The sequence below is a fragment of the Argentina silus genome (assembly GCF_951799395.1).
Source record: "Argentina silus genome assembly, chromosome: 13".
Classification (NCBI taxonomy): Eukaryota; Metazoa; Chordata; class Actinopteri; order Argentiniformes; family Argentinidae; genus Argentina; species Argentina silus.
Window position 1 is genome coordinate 694,399 of NC_139667.1, and position 18,277 is coordinate 712,675.

General features: G+C 51.2%; 1 protein-coding gene across 2 annotated transcripts; it reads left to right on the top strand.

The window, feature by feature from the left end:
* Positions 1-228: 228 nt before the first annotated feature.
* Positions 229-13,891, top strand: luzp1 (leucine zipper protein 1; the record flags this gene model as incomplete). 2 transcript variants are annotated; one of them, XM_083684055.1, is made up of 4 exons in its annotated part: positions 229-2,466; positions 2,836-3,806; positions 12,497-12,942; positions 13,761-13,891. In XM_083684055.1, the coding sequence occupies exons 1-3, from the start codon at positions 312-314 to the stop codon at positions 12,899-12,901; spliced, it is 3,531 nt and encodes a 1,176-aa protein (XP_083540181.1). In that variant the 5' UTR covers positions 229-311. The 2 variants fall into 2 exon arrangements, with proteins under 2 accessions (XP_083540181.1, XP_083540182.1); XM_083684056.1 differs by lacking the exons at positions 12,497-12,942; positions 13,761-13,891 and adding an exon at positions 10,950-11,093.
* Positions 13,892-18,277: the final 4,386 nt, after the last annotated feature.

The window sequence follows — 18,277 nt, forward strand, 5'->3', positions numbered from 1 at the left end:
GGATATTGAAGTCTGCGATGACTAATTCAGCGTTGTGATGTTGACCTCTGTACTCATTTTACCTTTGTTTTTGTCTCGTAGATGATTGACATCCATGTTGACGAACCAGAGGGAGCATCGACCACGTGAAGGAATTTGTTTCTACCAGAGGGAGCAGCCGAGGATAAACGGGATTATTCACAACCCAACATCACTGAAGCGTGATTTTTAACAGGGAGACGAACAATCACCACACAAATGTGGACCTCCCAAAACGTTGTCAAATAATCCTCTCAGTGACATAAACAAAAGTGACCGCCACAATCTCAGCCATGTCTGAATACAAAGAGACGACGACTCGCCACCTGAAACACAAGCTGCAGAGCCTGGGGCGCCGCCTGGACGAGCTGGAGGAGGCCACCAACAAGCTCCAGAAGTCTGAGGATGAGCTGCTGGACCTCCAGGACAAGATCATCCAGGCGGAGGGCAGCAACTCCTCCCTGCTGGGCGACGTGGAGGCCCTGAGGAAGCGCCTCCTGAAGATCGAGGGGAAAGATGAGGAGGTGTGCAAGGCCGAGGACCTCTGCCGCACGGTGAGGGAGAAGTTGGAGGAGGAGGAGAGCCTGACGCAGGAGCTCAAGGCCGAGGTGGAGCGTCTGCAGAGGAGGATGGCTGAGCTGGAGAAGCTGGAGGAGGCGTTCGGGAAGAGCAAGTCAGACTGCAGCCAGCTGTGCCTCAGCCTCAACGAGGAGAAGAACCTGACCAAGAAGCTGTCCTCGGAGCTGGAGGCCCTGAAGGCGCGGATGAAGGAGGTGGACACGTCCGAGGCCCGGCTGGACAAGGCGGAGCAGGCCTTGGCGGGGGAGCTGGAGAAAATCAAAGGCTTCACTCAGAACTTTGTGAGCGAGCGCAAGAGGCTCCTGGAGAAGCAGAGGGAGGACGAGAAGCTCATACTGAAACTCACGGAGAAGCTGGAGCGCCAGAAGAACAGAACGAGCCCAGCGGACCCCGGCCGCACGGACACGAGGGACCTCCGCATTGAGGACGACCTCTCAACGGGCCTGACCAGCAGACTGGGCCGCAAGAAGAGCCTGGACTACCTGAAGCAGACGGACGATGTGGGGCTGAGGAACAAGTCTGAGAACGAGAAGAACAGCAGCACGGACGGCCCAGAGGAGGACAACAAGGTGAAGGAGCTGGCCCAGGAGGTGGAGAGGCTGAAGAGCCGCCTGAAGCAGCTGGAGCTGGTGGAGGAGGACCTCAAGAATACAGAGTCCAAGAACGGGGAGCTGCAGGACAAGTTCCAGCAGGAGAGGAGCCGCAACCGCAGCCTCAATGAGCAGGTGGAGCAGCTTCGGACACAGCTCTGCAACAATGGCAATGGCGGCGGCAGTGGTAACCACGGCAACGGGAGCGCGGGAGGACCGCCACCTGGCAGCCCCGCCAAGGTCCTGGAGAACGGGAAGGCGGAGAACGAGGAGATAAACGTCCGGGGTGGGTTCCGACAGGAGAAGCCAAAGTACCGGGGCGTCGCAGAGTCCATCGCCTCCCCTAAGTACAAGAGCAGAGGTAAAGAGCTCAGTCACTCCGAGGAGGGCTCCCCCAAGGCTGTCAGGAGGGCCCTCAGCCCTGCCCACAAGGCCAGGAGGACCCCCAAGACCACAGCCTCCGCAGCCCCCCCGGTCTCCTCTGACAACGGGGTGAAGGAGATGGGCGGGAGAGGAGCGGTGGTGGAGGAGAAGCTGACCTCCAGGTCCGCTTCGGCCCTGGGCTCGGTTAGCAGCGCGTCCTCTAGCGACAGCAAGAAGGCCTCAGTTCTCAGTCGCTACCCACCGGCCGCTAACGACCAGAAATCGTGGAAAACGTCTCAGAAACCTGGCGAAGGCGAGAGCAAAAAGAGCAGAGTGGAGAAGTTCTCCAAGCTGTACGTCGGTAGCGACAGCGAATCCAACAACTCTGACGTGGTGCCGGAGAGCTCAAGCAAGACGAGCAGCGCCTCCCCTCCTGAGAAGGAAGCCGCATCGGACCAGGAGTCCTCGGACCAGGCCCAGGAAGCGATCCCGGGCCCGGTCCCAGTGTCCAACCTCTCCAAAGCCAACGGCTCCTTCACCGCCTACAGATCCCACGTCTCCCCGCTGTTGCCCAGTGACCACGGGTCCGAGGGCCACTCCTCGGCCTCCGAGACCGAATCCACCGGGTCCAGGCCTTCAGAACCGGAACCTGTGGTGCCTGAGGTAGCCACGCTGAGCAGTAGGACTACAACTCCCAAGTACCCCAGGTACACCCGCCTGCATGACACCCAGTCAGAGGCCTCATCCACCAGGAGCTCATTTGATGAGGAGCTCCACAGCCACAGGTCTCTGCTGGCGGAGGGGGGGTCTGGGATCGAGATGCGTAGGGTGTGCAGCCCCCGTGAGGCCCTGAGGTCCAAGGCCGTCATCAAGCCAGCCATCGTGGAGACTGACAGGAAGGAAGTCATGTCAGGAGGTGAGTTCTACAGGCTGTTCTGTTTACTATGTCTCTCTATGTAGCCTGTCTGTTCTGTTTACGATGTCTCTCTATGTAGCCTGTCTGTTCTGTTTACTATGTCTCTCTATGTAGCCTGTCTGTTCTGTTTACGATGTCTCTCTATGTAGCCTGTCTGTTCTGTTTACTATGTCTCTCTATGTAGCCTGTCTGTTCTATAAGTTGTCTATTGTTTTGTTTTTATCCCCCTTAAGTGTTCCACTTCACAGTGTACCGTAGTATTTTATAAGAGAGTATTTGTCTTCATTGTTTTTATATTTCATATGTTGACGTGTGTCCTGGTGGTTTTGCTGCATTTCAAAGTGTACTCAAATGAATTATTGTCATCAGTTGGAGCGGAGCCCTTGACCACCAACGGCAAACCCAAGATCTCCACCAAGCCGGTGCTGACTGCCAGTAAGATGACCAGCAGCATCACCATCTACCCCAACGACCCCGGCTCCTCCCGGACCAGCAGCCGCAGCAGCAGCGTGTCCAGCGAGCCGGCTGGCAGGGAGCGCCACACCTCCACCAGCAACATCGTCATCGGCCCCGGCGAGCACCGCGGCAGCATCTCCATCCCCTACGAGATCTCCATCCCCAAGAGCGAGATCACCCTGCGGCCATGCCAAGATGGCGGGGAGGACGGTGCCGAACCGCAGGGGGTCCTGGAGACGACGGCCCGCGTGGAGACCCACCTCCGCTCCCGCAGCAGCTTCAGCCTCCAGTCGCCGGAGACGACCTCCGACCTGAACAACGACATTGAGTCCGGGTTCGAGAGCAGCACCACCACCACCGTGACCAGCTGGAGGAGCCAACGCCATGGCCAAGGCCACACCCCCACCCACGTCACCCGGGACGACAGCCTACCAGAGATGAGGAACGTCACGGTGAGGAGCACCTGGAGGAACCGGGGAGCGGCGTCCGTGGACGACCCCGGCCGCGGGCCCAAGATGGCAGACATCGGCGGCGGCGGGTCTGAGGACGAGGTGGAGGCCGCGACCACGTGGAGGGCGTACCGCGCCACCACTGTCCTGGACACGGAGGAGGCGGGGAAGGCCACGGGCATGGCCCCGGCGTTGGCCGCGGCGACCCAGCGAGCCGGGGTGAAGCCCTCGCCGGCGGAGGTGTACATGAAGAGGATCAACAACGTGGTGGCGAGCCCCAGGGAGGTCCTGGAGCCCACACGCAGGAGCAAGACCTCTGTGTCCCCTACGGAGGGAGCTCTCAGGAGCAAGACCTCTGTGTCCCCTACGGAGGGAGCTCTCAGGAGGGTCGTCCCTCACGAACCGGTCAGCTCTCAACTCTACTCCCAGCCCCCGGTGAGTAAACAATGGCTGCAGTTGGATTAGGAATAGTATGTTTCAAGTTTCAAGTCTATTTAGTTTTTAGAGTGCATTTTCACCTACTTTCACCCACATATGGGTACATAATGATCTCAACATGGGAATGGGGGGAAAGGCAGTAGGGAGGGAGAGTTGCTGAAAGGGAAACTCTTAAAAAACTTAGTCTTCAAAGCGGTAACTGTCGCTGACCCTCTAACAAGGGCAGGCAGGCTATTCCACAGAAGTGACGCTCGATTAGAATTCAGGCAGGAATTCACAGGCAGCTCATGCTTTATACTCTTAAGCACTAAACACACCGAGTCTGCTCAGTGTTCCTAGAGAGCCTTGTCACATCTCTAACCTGGCTCTCATTAATCTGCAGAGATACCGCTTGTTTTCAATTTTCAGAGCGGGAAGTTAGCAGCACATTTCTGGGGCTGAACGTGGCGAATAACACATGCTCAGGATGTTCAGTCTTTTGAAGATAAGGAAAGAAAATAATCCCTTATGAAAGCAGCAACAGAAGCTGGAGAGCTAAACGCGGCGTTCTTGTCATACTCCTCCTGCCATCTGCTTGCAATACAGGCCCCAATACAGGCCCGTCAGCCTGTAGCATTTATGGTCATCAAGTCTTGGCAGGGCGGCCTACCGGAGATATTTGGCTCTATTAAGGTGATTCATATTTCATTCATATTGCGCCGGTGTTCGACGTATATTTTCATAAGGTTTTGTTTATGTTGGATTGTCCGGAGCTTTGTCTTGAAACTTTTTACATCTGGAACTCGGACATGAGGACAGGTCATTTAATTGTGAGCCTCAAACTAGTTTTTTTTCTTTTTTCGTTTCTCCCTTTCGTGAAGAAAAAAGAGAGAGAAGGCCATAAATGATCTGGGGTTGTTGTTTTTCTGTCTGTTTTGACTGTAACTAAATCTCTGAACATGTTTGGCACCATGTGGACGTGTGTCTGGTTTCTCAGTGCATACCTACCATTTAAAACACTCTCTTTACTATATAAAGCCCGTGGCGAGGGACTTAGCGTATATATGTGTGTGTTGCTAACAGCTCTGTCTTTTGAAAAATAAAGTATCAGTGTCCGTAGTCTGTTGCCAGTAGGTTAGTCTGTTGCCAGTAGGTTAGTCTGTTGCCAGTAGGTTAGTCTTCAGAGAACCCAGAAAACCCCTGGCTACAGTAGCTCTCTGCTGCATCCACTTTGCATCAGCATTCAGACGCTATTTTATCCCTGACGCCACAGCCCTGAAAACTTCAAGCTTAGCACAGCAGTTCTCCCAACCCGGCAACTCCCGGTGCCACAGCAGTTCTCCCAACCCGGCAACTCCCGGTGCCGGAGTAAGCACAAAGAGAACAGGGTGGGACAGAAAAAGGGAGAGAGGGAGGATGGAAATGAAATAGACCTCAACAGGGGGAAAAAAGGTTAGAGAAACCTCAAGGAGGAGAAGAAATGGCTTGCTTGTGTTTTTGCGCTGGTGCTGCTGCTCACCCCGCTGTGCCCTGCCAAGCCGGTGTGCTATTCCTGACATAATTGAAGATGGGCAGTTATTGTACCAAGGCTCACCTCTGTGTGTAGTCTGCCTCTATACCACTGTACTGTGGAGGAACTCCCACGCTGTGTTGCACAGTCTCTAGGATTTGGGATTTTGTAGTTAAAATTAGAGGCGATCCGCAGTGTCCGTTTGGGCTGTTCGGCCCTTAGTACCGTCGTTGATCCCGATTGGATGAATGGATTCGGATTGAAGAGGTTGAGTTGAAGTGAAGAGGTTGAGTTGAAGTGAAGAGGTTGAGTTGAAGTGAAGAGGTTGAGTTGAAGTGAAGAGGTTGAGTTGAACTGAAGAGGTTGAGTTGAACTGAAGAGGTTGAGTTGAACTGAAGAGGTTGAGTTGAACTGAAGAGGTTGAGTTGAACTGAAGAGGTTGAGTTGAACTGAAGAGGTTGAGTTGAAGTGAAGAGGTTGAGTTGAACTGAAGAGGTTGAGTTGAAGTGAGAGGTGTTCATGGAGTGTGAGAGAAGATTTAGTCAGCGAGGCTGTTCTGTTCTGGTCTGTTCTGGTCTGTTCTGTCCTGTTCTGGTCTGTTCTGTCACTCCTCTCACACGTTCACTGAGAAAGATGAGCTAGTTCACACGCACAGAGAGTGAGTCAACTTCACAGGCACACAAACAAACACACACAGGCACGCACACAAAAGCACCCACAAAAAAGCACCCACACAATTGGAAAGGAAAGCATACAGTCTTTGATCTTTGATTTTTCTTGGCACACACATCTCAAAAACAGACTGGTAACATGAGAATGTTAGTAGGTCTCTTTGACAGGCAATGCACACACGCACACATACACACACACACGCACACATACACACACACGCACACATACACACACACACACACACACACACACACACACACACTCTCTCACACATAGATAAGACCATGTTTACGGTGAAAAGGTTTTGTTACACACACACACACACACACACCCCTTCGATGATTGACACAAATATTTAATGTACAATGCTTACCAGAGAGCTGTGCTTCCTCCTAGTCTACTCTCCCCTGCTGTAAGGAGGCCCACCGCTCCAAAGGTTATACAGGGCGTCAAAATGATGAGGTGAAAATTACAAATGTCCGCCAGTGTAGTGTTTGTCAAATGGCTACGCTAACACTAGCATCCTGGGGCTCTAGCTACAATAACATGTGTCTGTCAGTGTGACAAACTAGCCCAGACCCCAGGCCTCAGCTGCATGGAACGGCTGTTTTCCTCCGCAGATAAACTGGACGTAAGCAGGGATGAAGATGGATGACACACACACACACACCCCCCTCCATGCCCCTCAGCTCCACCATCCGTCAGCCATGTTCTAGAGTCTAATTCATCTTCCGTCGTGCATATATCCTGTTAGGCAAACACAACATGCTTTTTGATAACAATGTCATTGGTGTGATCTGTGTTGTCCTGCACCCCTGTATGTAATCAACATAACTGCTTCATAACTCATAACTAAGTCCAGGCCTTGTCTCTTCAATAGAAGCAGGCATGAATAGGTCCTATAGGGTGTCACAGTACTGTGGTGATGTATGTTGTTGTTGTTGTTGTTGTTATCCCCCATGATGAAGTTGCGGAGGGGACTGTGGATCTGTCTCTGTCTGTTTGTTTGTTGGTATGTCACACGCGGTATCTCAGACACCACAGGGACGCTTTTGAGGAAACGTGTGTGAATGATGCGTCTTGTCGTAGAGAGGAGGCTACAGGATGCAAGGGGGAGATGCTAAAGTAACAACACATTCCAAAAGGTTGAAGGAGCACATCTCCTGTCCCGTTGGAGATATAGTCAGGAGGTTTGGTACATATTTGCAGCCCCTCATGAGCAACACGTTTCCCACAAGGACCTCTAAGCTCCGCCCTCTAGATGTGTTAGGTCTCCCTCTCTGGTTAACTCACCAACTGCCAGAGAGTTCCGGAACACTCACCACCTAGAGCGCCGACTGTTCTATGTGGTATCTACCTAGCAACAGTACTCTGATTGGACACAAAATGAAGCATCATCATTTATGCATTTTTGGTGAATAAAGTCACCCTCGGCACTCTGCACTCGGCACTGACCATTTGCGTGACTTTATTCACCTTCGGCACTGAATGAGTTAATCCACGAAACGCACGTTTGAATAACGTCCACCAGTTCACAGGAAGGGGCTTACTGCAGACTGGTTGTTGTCGTCGGTTGTTGTCATTGTGTTGGTGTGTGCATTGGTCCCTTTGATTGGGTGGTGATGAGGGGTCGTGGATAGAGTGTGACCCCCCACCCCACCACCAGGTCAGAGGTCATTAGGTCAGGGCTGTGTTATTGAACAAAGCTCTTGATGTCTGCTTCAGGGGTCATTGTCAATGCTGGTTGTCCGGTCCACCGACCGGGATTTGGTTAGATTCAGAGCACCTACGCCCCAGCGACCCCCCCTCTCCCCAATCCCCCCCTCCCCTATCCCCAGCCCCTTTAATCAAAACAAACAAAGAGAATGCAACCCTGGGCCCCCCATCTCCAGCTGAGCGAGCCATTAAATAAATAACATGACGGTTAGCATGGCCTATAGAAGTGTAATTACTGTCACTCTCTCTGCTTTCTGCCCCCCAGTGGCCCCTCCCTCTCATTAGCCATCAATAGGCTTAATTAAATCACCCGGCCCTCTAACCCCCCCACCTTAACCCCCCCCCCCCCCCCCCCCTCCAGAGTCCTGCTACAAAACACATGGGCGCTCACCCTCTCTTTCTCTCTTTCGTTCTCTCCCCTCAGCTCTGCCCCCCCCCCTCAGCTCACAGTCTCTTTCTCTCTCTATATGTCCCCTCCATCCTCTCCCCTCAGCTCTCTGTCTCTCTCCCCCCCCCCCCCCCCCACCACATCTTCTCTATGCGTTGACCTGAGACTAAATCCTGTCAGGTTGTCACGGTGACGGAGCCGTCAGGGTCGTTGCTGCTGGAGTCAATTCTAGCAAGTAGACGAGAGGCCCGGTCCAGTTCATTAGTCTTCCTCCTCTCCTCCTCTCCTCCTCCCCTCATCCCTCACTCCAGACCACATACCCCTGGTAGAGATGGACTCCGTCCACAGACCTGACGGGGCCCTGGAGGACAGAGCGTTACACCAGCTGTGAGCTGACAAACTCCTTAATTTGTTGTGATTTCTTCTGTGTTCAATCATTCATGGTCCTCCCCCCTCCTTCTCCCCCCCCCCCCCCTCTCTCCCAGAGGGGATATGATTATCAATCAACCAGGGGTTTGTTTCCAGCATGGCTGCATCCTAACTTCACTCAAGGCTGTCCTCTCTGATCCTAGTCCGTCCTATCCTACTTGTGTATGTTCTGTTAGCTGATACCCGGCCTGGGGTGTATTTCAACGTTATGAGGTCCTGACTTATTCAGTTACGATCTGCAATCAGCGGCGTAGTCAGGGGAGAGATGAGGAGATGGATTAACAGTGATTGCGGTGGTACAGGGTCCACAGCAGTCAGTGATCCTGGCGTATGGAAGCCGATGCAACCGCCATCACCAGGGGAGGCTGGCGGAGGTAGAAATCGGAGGACGGGCTCATTGTAATCCATGGAACGGAATGAGGAATGGTATCAATCCATCCCTCGTTCCGTTCCATGCATTACATTGAGCCCGTCCTCCGATTTTCAGCCTCCACCAGGCAGCCTCCACTAACCATTAAATAGATAGAATCAATAACCACCATTACAAAGATGGACATCTCTCTTATTGTTTTTCTATACTTTCTTCCCTCAGGGACTTCTGATTTATGAGGGTAGATCGGTCGGTGTTGGACAGAGTATCGTAGGGTGACTTAGTTGTATTGGTCTGTCTCCTATGAAGCCCCTATGACGCTCTATCATTTCTCAAGGCTTCTAGATGTTGTTGTGTGGTTTACAATAACTGATGAAGCAGAAAAGGGGATTTAATGGATGCTGATGTCTCTCCACCACTGCTTGGTGCTTACCTCTCTGTCCCTGATGTCTCTCCACCACTGCTTGGTGCTTACCTCTCTGTCCCTGATGTCTCTCCACCACTGCTTGGTGCTTACCTCTCTGTCCCTGATGTCTCTCCACCACTGCTTGGTGCTTACCTCTCTGTCCCTGATGTCTCTCCACCACTGCTTGGTGCTTACCTCTCTGTCCCTGATGTCTCTCCACCACTGCTTGGTGCTTACCTCTCTGTCCCTGATGATGGTAGTGAAGTTAGGTAAGGCAAACACCCACACAATCAATAGTCATCTATGAGAAGATACAGTCTTGATTTCATAAGGTACTTCTGAGCGATGTAGACTAACTGATAGATTATTGATTGGCTATTTGTGTCACGTATTATTTATCTGGCTGTCATTTGTTTGACCCTTTATAGCGAAGGCAACACCCACCACTCATCATCCATTGACAGGTCGTGGTCATGATGACATTATGATGATGTTAATAAAACAACATAATGTAATGTTATGTAATAGTAATGTAATGATATTTTGTTATGATATTAGAATGGTATGATGTTAGAATGGTAATGGTGGGATAGTAAGAAGACCATTATATCCAGAGTCAGACTCATGGCTGCTGTGTGTACGAGGGGAGGCTGGCGGAGGTAGAAATCAGAGGACGGGCTTGTAATGCATGGAATGGAATGAGGAATGATATCAAACAGGTGGGCATGGGCATGGGAACGGGCTGTGAACGTATGCTTGGCTGCAGAGCCGCTGGTGGATCTGGACGGTGGAGATACCAAAACATCCTTTGTCGAGTCGAACCAGCGGCAAACAAAGGTGAAATGTGAGGCTACAGTCGTTCGTTGCTCTGGTTTTGGTTTTCTCTCCTGACATGACCCAAAACAGAGCCTGGAGAAGCGATCTGGAGATGTAGCTGGAGTTGGACGGGCCTGTTGGATGGTGAAAACATCAGGCCACAGGGAGGAGATATGTAGGATACCAATGATCTGTGAGACGTGATTGAGAAATGGCTTTCATACGGTATGGTAGATCTATTAAAAGCCTTCCAGGGACAACTGCTCTCTCTCTCCCTCTTTAACATAAATTGTAATAAGCAGAGTTGAATTAAAGCTCCCCTGAAAAGCGTATTGCCCTGGGTGTAATGATTATTGTCTGGTTGGAAGAGGAACTTCATTGGCATGCGTGGAGCTTCGAACAGGGATCGTAAATTATCAGGTTTTCTGAACGGCATCCAAGGAGTGACAGATTTAATGCAAGGCTACGGCTTGTTCCGCGAGGCCTGTGACATGTTCAACACTCAGGCTGTTGTCCTGGAGGGAAGGTATTTCTACCTGACTTGGCTGTCGTTTTCTCGCTGCTGCAGAATAATAATAACAACAAGAAGAAGAAGAAGCCAGGATGTTCTCATGAATACCTTGAGGGAATTAGATAACAGAGGCAGATTTCCAAAGCTCTGTTTTGAAAGTCTTTAATGATGTACAACATTGCCTTGAAAACTTGAAAAGAAAGTTTTAATGTCGTATTTCTCCGGTGACAGCCAGGTTAAGAGGCTTAGTCCAGATCTGCACAATGAGCATATTATAACATATTATCTTCTCTTTCTTGTTTCTCATCTCCTGTTTTTGTCTTTCTTTCTTCCTTCAAAGCAGCGTCTGTCCTGTGAAGTCAGGAACGATTTATCGCCTGTGATCATGACGTTCTATGGCCGCCTGCGTCCCGATCAGAGATTGGTTGTTGAATCAGGAACAGAGTCGGTTTGTGGTCCTGTCCTCAGCTCTTGGCCGCTTCACTGAGTTTCCTCATGTGGCAGATCAAATCGCCCTAATGACATTTGTTACATTCTGACATTCCTCCAGCTCAAATATGTTGTGAAATTAAGATTTAATACGTTGGAAAATGGCCCTACCTACCTCAATCAGAATGACTTGGAAGACGTTTTTCGTTTATTTTTTTTACAGACTGTGATTGCTTTGAGACCACGTAACTGGAGAGGTGGACTTTGGTTTAATACTGTACTGTACCCAACACATTAGGAACCTATTCATGTGCTTCTGTTGAAATAGAGAGGATCGTTATATATGAATAATAGGAAAACATGTGTGAGCTTTACCTTAAATGGTTATATGGTTATGTTTTCTGTGTCAAAATGTTCTGAACCAAGAATGGATTCTGTACATTCCACATAAGGTGTTCTGGAATCTTAATTTAGACACGTTAGTCACATTGTGTTTGTGTGTGTGTGTGTGTGTGTGTGTGTGTGTGTGTGTGTGTGTGTGTGTGTGTTTGTGTGTGTGTGTGTTTGTGTGTGTGTGTCGTGAACCAACCATTCCCTAATAGGGCTGTCGACTCACAGTAGATTCAGAATGTGCTGCTGTGGTCATTTCCTCCCTCTGGTGAATTGAACAGGAAGTGTCCATGTTGGGCCAGGCTGTTTGGCAGGGTTAGCATCGTAACGTGCTTCCTGTCTGCCTGCCCGTCATGCCCAGGAGACGCAGGGCTCCATTAAGGACAATTAGCATTAGCAACACTCTCCCTTCCCCTCTCCTCTTCTCTCCCTCCTCCTCTCCCTTCCCCTCTCCCTCTCCTCTTCTCCCTCCCCCTCTCCTCTTCTCCCCCTCATCCTCTCCCTCTCTTCCTCTTTCCTCCCCCTCCCTCCCTTCCTCTCCCTCCTCCTCTCCTTCTCCCTCTCCCTCCTCCTCCCTCTCCCTCCTCCTCCCCCTCTCCTCCCCCTCTCCTCTCCTCTCCTCCTCCTCTCCTCTCCTCTCCTCTCCAGCGTTCGTCAGGATCAGGGATCCAGCAGCCTGTCGCTAATTATGGTCCTTTATTTAAAACTGAAATTACAGGAGTGCGGTCGGTCGCCTGTTTAGGAAGTGCACAGTCATCCTCTCGCGTTCTGGAGTGTTCTGGGGAGGAAGGTCGCCAAGGTCGTGTGAGGGGACGCAAAGGCATTTATGTGAGGCTTATTTGCTAGTCAAGCCACCCACAACTAATTACAGAAATCCCTCGCTGAGGTATCAGTGGGTTTGGGGTCGGGGAATTTCCTGACCCCCGTTATGTGGCAGAAATCCACGACATGACGTTGTCTTCACACCAGAACTGCCGCCGGCCAGATTCCTGCTGTTTCCTTCGCCTCGCGGGTCGTTAAGTTAATGACTTGTCTCTGAGTGTGTTGTTTCTGTTCTGCTCCATGTACCAGCCGGCTGCTGGGGACGCGGACCTCCGCCCCACAGACCCCCGCCCCGGCTCCAGCCCCGGCCCCTACGAGAGGGGGTCTCGGACCAGCGACCAAGCCCCTTACGAGAGGGGGTCTCGGACCAGCGACCAAGCCCCTTACGAGAGGGGGTCTCGGACCAGCGACATCGGGGGGTTGTCCTACGAGAGGGGGTCTCGGACCAGCGACATCGGGGGGTCGTCCTACGAGAGGGGGTCTCGGACCAGCGACATCGGGGGGTCGTCCTACGAGAGAGGGTCCCGGACAGACGGAGCCAGCAAGGGGGCGACCCCCAGAGGAGAGGCGTGGTCCAGTCGGGGTCAGGGGTCAGGGAGAGAGGGGAGGACCGGAGGAGGAACACGACCGGGGAACAACCGTCATCTAGACTAAAGATCCGGTCGCTCTCAGGCCCTCCGCAGCTTCCTGTCCAGGTAGGACGAACATCCACAGCCAGAGAGATGGTTTATCTATTCATCAGCAGTGACGCCCTCGAGGCTGTGATTCATCATCTGTTGTCACGGGTCGAGTCGTAAGGCATAGCGCTCAGCGGAGTGACGGTATTGACGATAAATCACAGCCTCGAGGGCATTATTGCTTTTATGCAACGGTTACACAAGAAATATGAAAATTGTGCTGAGAAATGTAGTTACAAAACTACAAACGTTGTCAATGGAACTTGATCCACAAATCTGCCTCAGCGGAGGGATATCATAATCTGCGATCAACCGTGACATTATGGTTATTAAATCACGGCTTTGAAGCGCCGCTCGGCCAATCACAATGCTTGTTTTCAACAACGCCTTGTATAAATTATTTTTATTATATTACATTATCCATCCCATTGAGAGATGAATCTCTTTTCCAAAGGAGTCCTTACATGCAGGGTACGGCCTGCTCTTCTCCAGCCTAGCATTGTTCACTGATAAGATTGGATTACTGTCTGATAATATTACTGTCTGATGCTCCTCTTAAGAGGAGTAACTATCCTATCTCCTGACCACTGTAAATGATATGATGAGTGTATATATGTTTATGGATGTGTGTTAATAGAACGTTAAAGGTCTATAAATATGATAGTCACCAGAGATGGACTGACTGCTCCTCCTCTTCTTCTGCTTAATTAAAGGAGGTTTGATTTTAATTACTCCTACGCTGATGACATCAGCCCTCTGAGTGTAAAAATATATCTTCTCTTCTCTTCTCTCTCCCTCTCTCTCTCTGTCTCTCTCTCTCCCTCTCTCTCTCTCAGAGCTCTCCATCCCCAAACACATGGAGGAACGTACCACCAACCATCTCCTTCTTCCACCCTCCTCCCTCCTCCCTCCTCCCTCCTCCTCCCCAGTCACAGCAGCCATCGCGGGCCTACAGAACCAGAACCATCTCTACTCCCTGTTCTGGACAAGGCCCCAGGCTCTGAGTGTTCTAGAACATTCCACCACTCTTGAGTACATAGACATGGATGAGGGTTCTAGAACCTTCCACCACCAGCCCCAGAACACTCACCCTCACCCTCCATCTCCATAGACTTGCTTCAGTTGTATAATACGCCCATATATGGTATCCTTTCTGGAATCGACCTCAACTGACCAGCTGATGTCTCCTCTTCCGCTTCTCCTATTGGATGTATTATAATGTGTATTCCTCTGACTCGACAAGGGAGAGGGGGTGGGGGTGGGTGGGTGTGAGGGAGGGAGGGAGGGAGGGGGGGAGAGAGAGTGGGTGAGACACAGAGGGAGGGATTGTTGCCTTTGGGAGAGGGCCATGGGTGGATAAAGACCTTGATGGCTGACTGTGGAACATCACAGGCTGTATAAAGGATGTATCTATGCGCGTTGCGACCGTGAACAGGGAGCGAATTACCTCAGATTGTGAAAATGTATTTTACTGTATTTGCTTTTGTGCTTTTTTCTAAATGTCATTGGATGAGGTGTTAGTCCATGTATTGCTTCATACTGATAACCACAGGGTTTTTTATTTTTATGGTTTATACACACACACACACACACTGTGAGTCTAAGAGGTTTGTCGATGCTTTGAACGTCTGCATGTTTCTGTTTGCTGTATGACGAGGAGCGCTTCTTGACTCCAGCATCCCAGCATGCATTCTGCTTCAAGCACGGCAAAGATACAGACCGCCCTCACACACCCTCATCACATGATCAACCTCCTCAACGCCACACCTCCACACGCCATCGTAGAGTACAGTAGATTACCCAACCTCCACACGCCATCGTAGAGTACAGTAGATTACCCAACCTCCACACGCCATCGTAGAGTACAGTAGATTACCCAACCTCCACACGCCATCGTAGAGTACAGTAGAACCCAACCTTTCTTTGCTCCCATGTGCTGTTTGGTTTCTCAGTAATTCGCTCCCTGTTGCTCGCCCATGCCGCCGTCCCCTCCTCCTCCTCGGTCCCTCTCTCTCTTCTCTGCCAGGGTGAGGGAGGGGAGTGTGCTGTACGATCACCACGCGGGGACGAAGGGCAGAAAAGGAGGCAGAAAGAAAGGAGGCAGAAAGAGAGGAGGGTCCGCAATCTTCTGTCTGCACTCAGCGAATGATGCGATGGAATGCACTTATTTAAGGCGGACATTTACAGTTCTTTCATCAAGTGGAACAGGACTACGACTCCCAGGGTGCTTTGCTTCAGCACACCAAACAAACAATATGGCCGACAGACCTGGATGTCCCAGCAGACTTTGCCTGGTCAGGTGGATGAGTCGGCGTTCTCAGCGCTGCTGTGATTGGACACGCCGGTCAGTCATAGGAAGCAGATGAAGCAAAGGGGTTGGACTTCCTGTATTTGCTCCAATCACCACAAGGAACTGTCAGTCCAGCTGTACTATTACGTGACTGGGTTCGCCGTGCGAATCGTCTCTGACTTCTCAACCCTAATTTCTATAGAGGTGTATTTTGTTTTAAATATTGAACTAAAAACTCAACTTCTGGTTGGTGGGAAACAGAGGGAGGGATCTCTGTCATACTGGCCGTAGCCATGGAGACCAGGGGGTGCCATAGAAACGCAGACAGACTGACAGATGGGTCTGTAGCCTATCATGTTGTTATGAGGTCTGACACACATTAATATCGACATAAGCACACTCCTCAGTATGCCTGGCCCAAACATCCCTCTGTACTAGATAGTGTGCACGTCTGGATATTGGAGCAGACTTTCTAATACTCCTACAGGCAATACTTTGTGAACTTTGAACTCTGAACTACAACCTCTGCTAGGAGGAGACGCCATTTTGCTTCCGGCATGGCAGCTGAGAATGGCCTATGCTCATTGGCTGTCGATGAGCCTATGGCTTGGCTGCTGATTGGCTGTCGATCTCTAAAGCAAACGAGCGCCCTCCCTCCCTCCTGATCCTATTGGATGGTCAGTGTGTAACCATGACGACAGAGTTCCGCCGCAATACCAGTCAGTCAGCCGTTGACATTCAGCCTTACCTGTGTCCTACCAGACAACCAGCCTTTTTAATCTCCACACTTTAGCTTTTCATATTTATTAGTTAATTACAGAAAACATATAAACATATTTTTTCATTGTGAACTTGCAGTTTTGGTGTTGGGACCTAGCATTCGTAGTAGTCCTTTTAGATTTCATAATGTGCTGATCGTGGGAATAGAAAAGAGTAATAATTAATGTCATATGCAAAGAATGATTAACCAACCCTCCCCCTCCCCCATAATGCAATATTCCTGTAAGTTTGTGTCATTGGGATGTCATGTGACCACACCGATGACAACTGAACCCGTATTCCATTACTCACTAGTTCCCCTTTTTAAAACAAATTGTCTGTCTTATGTCTTCTTGCCCTGCTAACTGTTCTTGCTGTCCCTGCCCCCCCCCACCCCCACCCCCACCCCTCTCTAGAAACCCATACTGGTGCCTTGAGTCAGAGTTAGACAGGGGAGAGGGATATGTGGACTTTAGTATTCCTGCAATGTTCTTGTCTGTTTGTTTACGGCGTGGGTAAAAGTCAATGTTCATTTCACATTTGCAATATTTTTCTTTTTTTGTACATTTTCAGAGTAGGTGTTTTAGGCGAGGAGTCTGTTCTGTGGTTTTCAATTGAAGGGAAGAAGAAAAAAAAAAAAAAAAAAAAAAACATTCCCCAGAAAAGAACACATTTTTCAATTCAGTGTTGTTTTTCTAGCATGTTCACTTCAAAGGAAAGGACCCCTTAAAAAGGAATGTACGCCGCCCAAAATGTTCTGCCCTTTGGATTTGCCTGTCAGAAAGTCCCCTGCCTCCGCCAGCCAGTCCCATAAAGCCTTAGTGTTGCCTGTGGCCCGTTTCATGGCTCCAGGCCCATCTGTGAACATGTGTTCAGACCCGGCCAACAGCCCTCCGCGGACGCAGCTCAGAGCGGGCGGGCCAAGGCTGTTCGCTACAGCTAGCTACTGGAGCTACGTGACGGCTTGGCTCTTCTTCACACACACACGCAAAAGGCCTGCTCTCTCTCTTTCTGTCTCTCTCTCTCTCTCCCTGCCTCCCTCTCTCTGTCTCTCTCTCCCTGTCTCTCTGTCTCTCTCTCTCTCTCTCCCTCCCTGCCTCCCCCTCTCTCTCCCTGTCTCTGTCTCTCTCTGTCTGTCTCTCTCTCTCCCTTCCTGCCTCCCTCTCTCTCTCTCCCTCTCCCTCCCTGCCTCCCTCTATCCCTCCCTGCCTCCCTCTCTCTCTCTCTCTCTCTCCCTCCCTCCCTGCCTCCCTCTCTGCCTCCCTCTCTCTCTCCCTCCCCCTCCCTTTCTCTCTCTCTCGTTGACATCAGTTACCAGGATGGCAACGAACCCCCCCCCCCCCCCCCCCCTTTGAAGACAGCCTTGGTCTCTTAACGACCATGGTACGCCTGGCTACTTCTGAGTCTTTTTAGAGGGCGTGTTATTGGCTGCCAGAGAGCCAGCGGTGGAGGCTGATATACGGCCCCTAGGTAGCTGAAAGGGCAAAGGTCAAGGCTGCAGCTAATCGCGTCCTTGCCTCGGACTTCTGGGTTCTAAATAGGGGAGAGGAAGCCAGACGGTTTGGCAGTGTCATGTTGCCGTGGTCCTCCCCAAACGAAGGTGGCTGATTGGCTGACGAGGGGGTCCAGTGTTTGGCCTGTCCTGTGTTTTGGGGTTGATGTGTGAACGCGTCGGGGGGACAGTAGTTCAACTGTAGGAGACAGTTTGACAGTTTGACCCGTCAAGAAGGTGGTGATTGAAGGGCCGTGTCAGAGATGAGCCCAGGTATGTGGGTCAACTATCCTCTTCCAGAGACTGATGTCATCAGGGTCAGGGTTCATACACTGATCCAACACCCCCCACCAACCCAACCTTACAGTCTCACCTGCCCCCACTTCTCCTCCTCCTCCTTACAGTGAATCCTGCCCCCCCCCTTATACAGTGCCCCCCCCACTCCCCACCCAGAGGGAGCCCTGGGGTCCCAGGGTGACAGCAGCTGTCAGAAACCCTGGGTTTTATGTGCTGTCCCGGGCCGTTCCGGAGACGGGCTTCAAAGGAAGAGGCTTTTTAAAGGGCAGGGCTGAAACTCCATCCCCCAGCAGCAATGCACGTCCCTGCCCCCTCCTTACATGGCCCCCCCTCTGTACACTAATACCACCACGCTACCACCACTCCACCTCCCCTGCTGCCTGGCCCACGCCATGCCCAACTAGGGGGCTAGCTGAGAAGGTTCCATCAGTACCTTTAGCACTATAACTTGAAATAACACACTATCATTAGGCCAGGAGTTTTCCTTGACTAGAAAAACTTCTGGCCTCAGAGAG